This window comes from Eurypyga helias, unplaced genomic scaffold (genome assembly GCF_000690775.1).
Source record: "Eurypyga helias isolate BGI_N326 unplaced genomic scaffold, ASM69077v1 scaffold33689, whole genome shotgun sequence".
NCBI classification, from domain to species: Eukaryota; Metazoa; Chordata; class Aves; order Eurypygiformes; family Eurypygidae; genus Eurypyga; species Eurypyga helias.
Window position 1 is genome coordinate 2,759 of NW_010270662.1, and position 2,028 is coordinate 4,786.

The 2,028-nt window shown below is 62.8% G+C and overlaps 1 protein-coding gene across 1 annotated transcript in view; it reads left to right on the forward strand.

Annotated features, from left to right (window-relative positions):
- Positions 1-2,028, forward strand: part of ANKZF1 (ankyrin repeat and zinc finger domain containing 1) — a gene marked incomplete at its 5' end in the record, with an annotated part of 6,060 nt that overhangs the window by 2,755 nt on the left and 1,277 nt on the right. Inside the window, 6 exons of the mRNA XM_010158543.1 lie at positions 236-337; positions 540-716; positions 789-893; positions 1,312-1,585; positions 1,723-1,834; positions 1,931-2,022. Coding sequence (XP_010156845.1) covers positions 236-337; positions 540-716; positions 789-893; positions 1,312-1,585; positions 1,723-1,834; positions 1,931-2,022 — 862 coding nt within the window. The remainder of the gene's footprint in view (positions 1-235; positions 338-539; positions 717-788; positions 894-1,311; positions 1,586-1,722; positions 1,835-1,930; positions 2,023-2,028) is intronic.

The following is a 2,028-nucleotide window of genomic DNA, read 5'->3' on the forward strand; positions in this document are numbered from 1 at the left end:
CGGCCCGGCCTGCAGGTGTATGGTGAGTCGGCCTGGCCCTGGTGCCCCAGTGTCTGTGGGTCGGAGCAAGGGGGGGTGACATGGTCCCTTGTGTAATCCCATGTGTGTTAGGGGATGCTGCCCTATGGGATTGAGGTGCTAGCTCTCCCCAACCCTCAGTCCTTGGAGACATGGGGTGCTCCTGTCACTGCCTGGAGACTCCCCAGGCAGTGACAGGAGCACCCTTGCTGCCCAGGGAAGGACACACCGCTGGAGGACATCGCTGGATCCCCTCGGAAGGGCTGGCAGAAGGGGCGGCAGAAAGCAGAGGTGGATCCCACTCGGGAGGACACAAGTGGTGAGCTGAGCCGGAAGGACATACGTCTCTGAGCAGGCGGGGGGGGTCTGGTGTTATGGTGTGGGTCCAGATTTGCTGCCCCGTGGCAGGGCCTGGGACCACAGTGGGGCTATGCAGAGCACGGCCTCATGCTGGGCAGGAGAGGGGCAGGGTGTGCTTGGATGAGAGCCCTGAGTGATTCATGCTCTGTGTGGGGCCTCAGCCCCTGTCTTACCACCTCCCTCAGCCCCAGAGGAGGAGGAAGAGGAGGGGGAAAGCCCTTTAGGGGAACTGGAGACTGTGGAAATGACACTGGGGACCTTGGACCTCCGAGAGTTCGAAGTGATGCCCAAGCGAAACCGCAGAAGGAAGAAGAAGAGGGACAAGAAGGTGGAGAAAGGTGAGGGGGAAGAACTGGCGGGGGGTACAGGCTGGCCCCAGCCTTCTTCCTCACCATGTGCTCCCTGCTCAGGGCCCCGTGCCGAAGATTCCGGATGCCATGGTACCCAGTGTGGGCAGCCCAGCCTGGAGCTGCAGGGGGTAGCTGGGGCTGTGCCCTTTTCCTGGTATGATGAAGGTAAGTGGGGTGCGGTGCTGGGCCGGGTGGATGCCTGCCCCCTTTGCTGGGGGCCTGGCAGCGGGGTGAAGAGCATGTTGTCACGCAGGTGCCCAGCTGGGTGTGGGGTGGCTGTGGTGCAGCCACGTGCCTTTGGAAGAGCTTCTGTGCAGAGCATAGCTCTGACCCAGCGTCAGGCTCAGCCAGGCGTGCTGGGAGGCTTGGAGAGGGTCTCTTTTAGGGAGAGGGCTCGGCCGCTGCCAGTAGTGCCCAGCAGTGCCATGGTACATCGTCACAGACTCTGAAGGTGTTGGAGATCCTGCAGTTCCCAAATCCAGCTAGCAGGATGATGCTTTAACTGCACGCTGTGGGTTTCCTGGTTGCACCAGAGCACCCCTCTGCCCAGGGAGCCATCAGACTCCCCGTTTTTCCCTTGCAGAAGACCCTCAGTCCCAGGTCTGCAATGTCCTCTTCACCTCCAGCAAATTGGGGGATGTGAGGATGTTGCGACACCTCCTGGGCTTGTCGGAGCACGGGGGCCTGCTGGAGGACGACGAGGATGGGGTGAGCACAGAGTCCCTGGATATCCCCCACTCCCTGCTCAACCAGCCCGTGGATGAGCATGGCTCCACCCTGCTTCACGTGGCGGCAAGTGCCGGCGAGGCCGAGGCTGTATGGCTGCTGCTGGAGGCGGGGTCCGACCCTGCCCTCAGGTACGGCCCAGCAGCCCGTGAGCTGTGGGAGCCCAGCAGCTCCTGTCTCAGCCACGGAGACGGGTGCCAGCGTCACCCACAGCCCAGTGGGACCGTCGGGAAGATGGGAGGGTGAGCTGGTCTTCCTTGTCCTGCAGAGACAGGCAGGACAGGACACCCTACTGCGTCTCTGCTGACAAAACGACCCGCAACGCCTTCCGCAAGTTCATGGTGGACCATCCGGACAAGTACGACTACAGCCGTGCCAAGGTGGGCCTCTGCCCTCGCTGCCAGGGCTGGGGGACCCCAAGCAAAGCACCCCTCGAAAAAAATGGGTGGGAGATGCTGATCGCCCTCTGTCCCCAGGTGCCAGGGCCCCTGACGCAGGAGATGGAGGCCAAGAAGCTGGAGAAGAAGCGGGCGCAGAAAGCCCAGCGGAAGCAGCGGGAGCAGGCGCAGCGGGA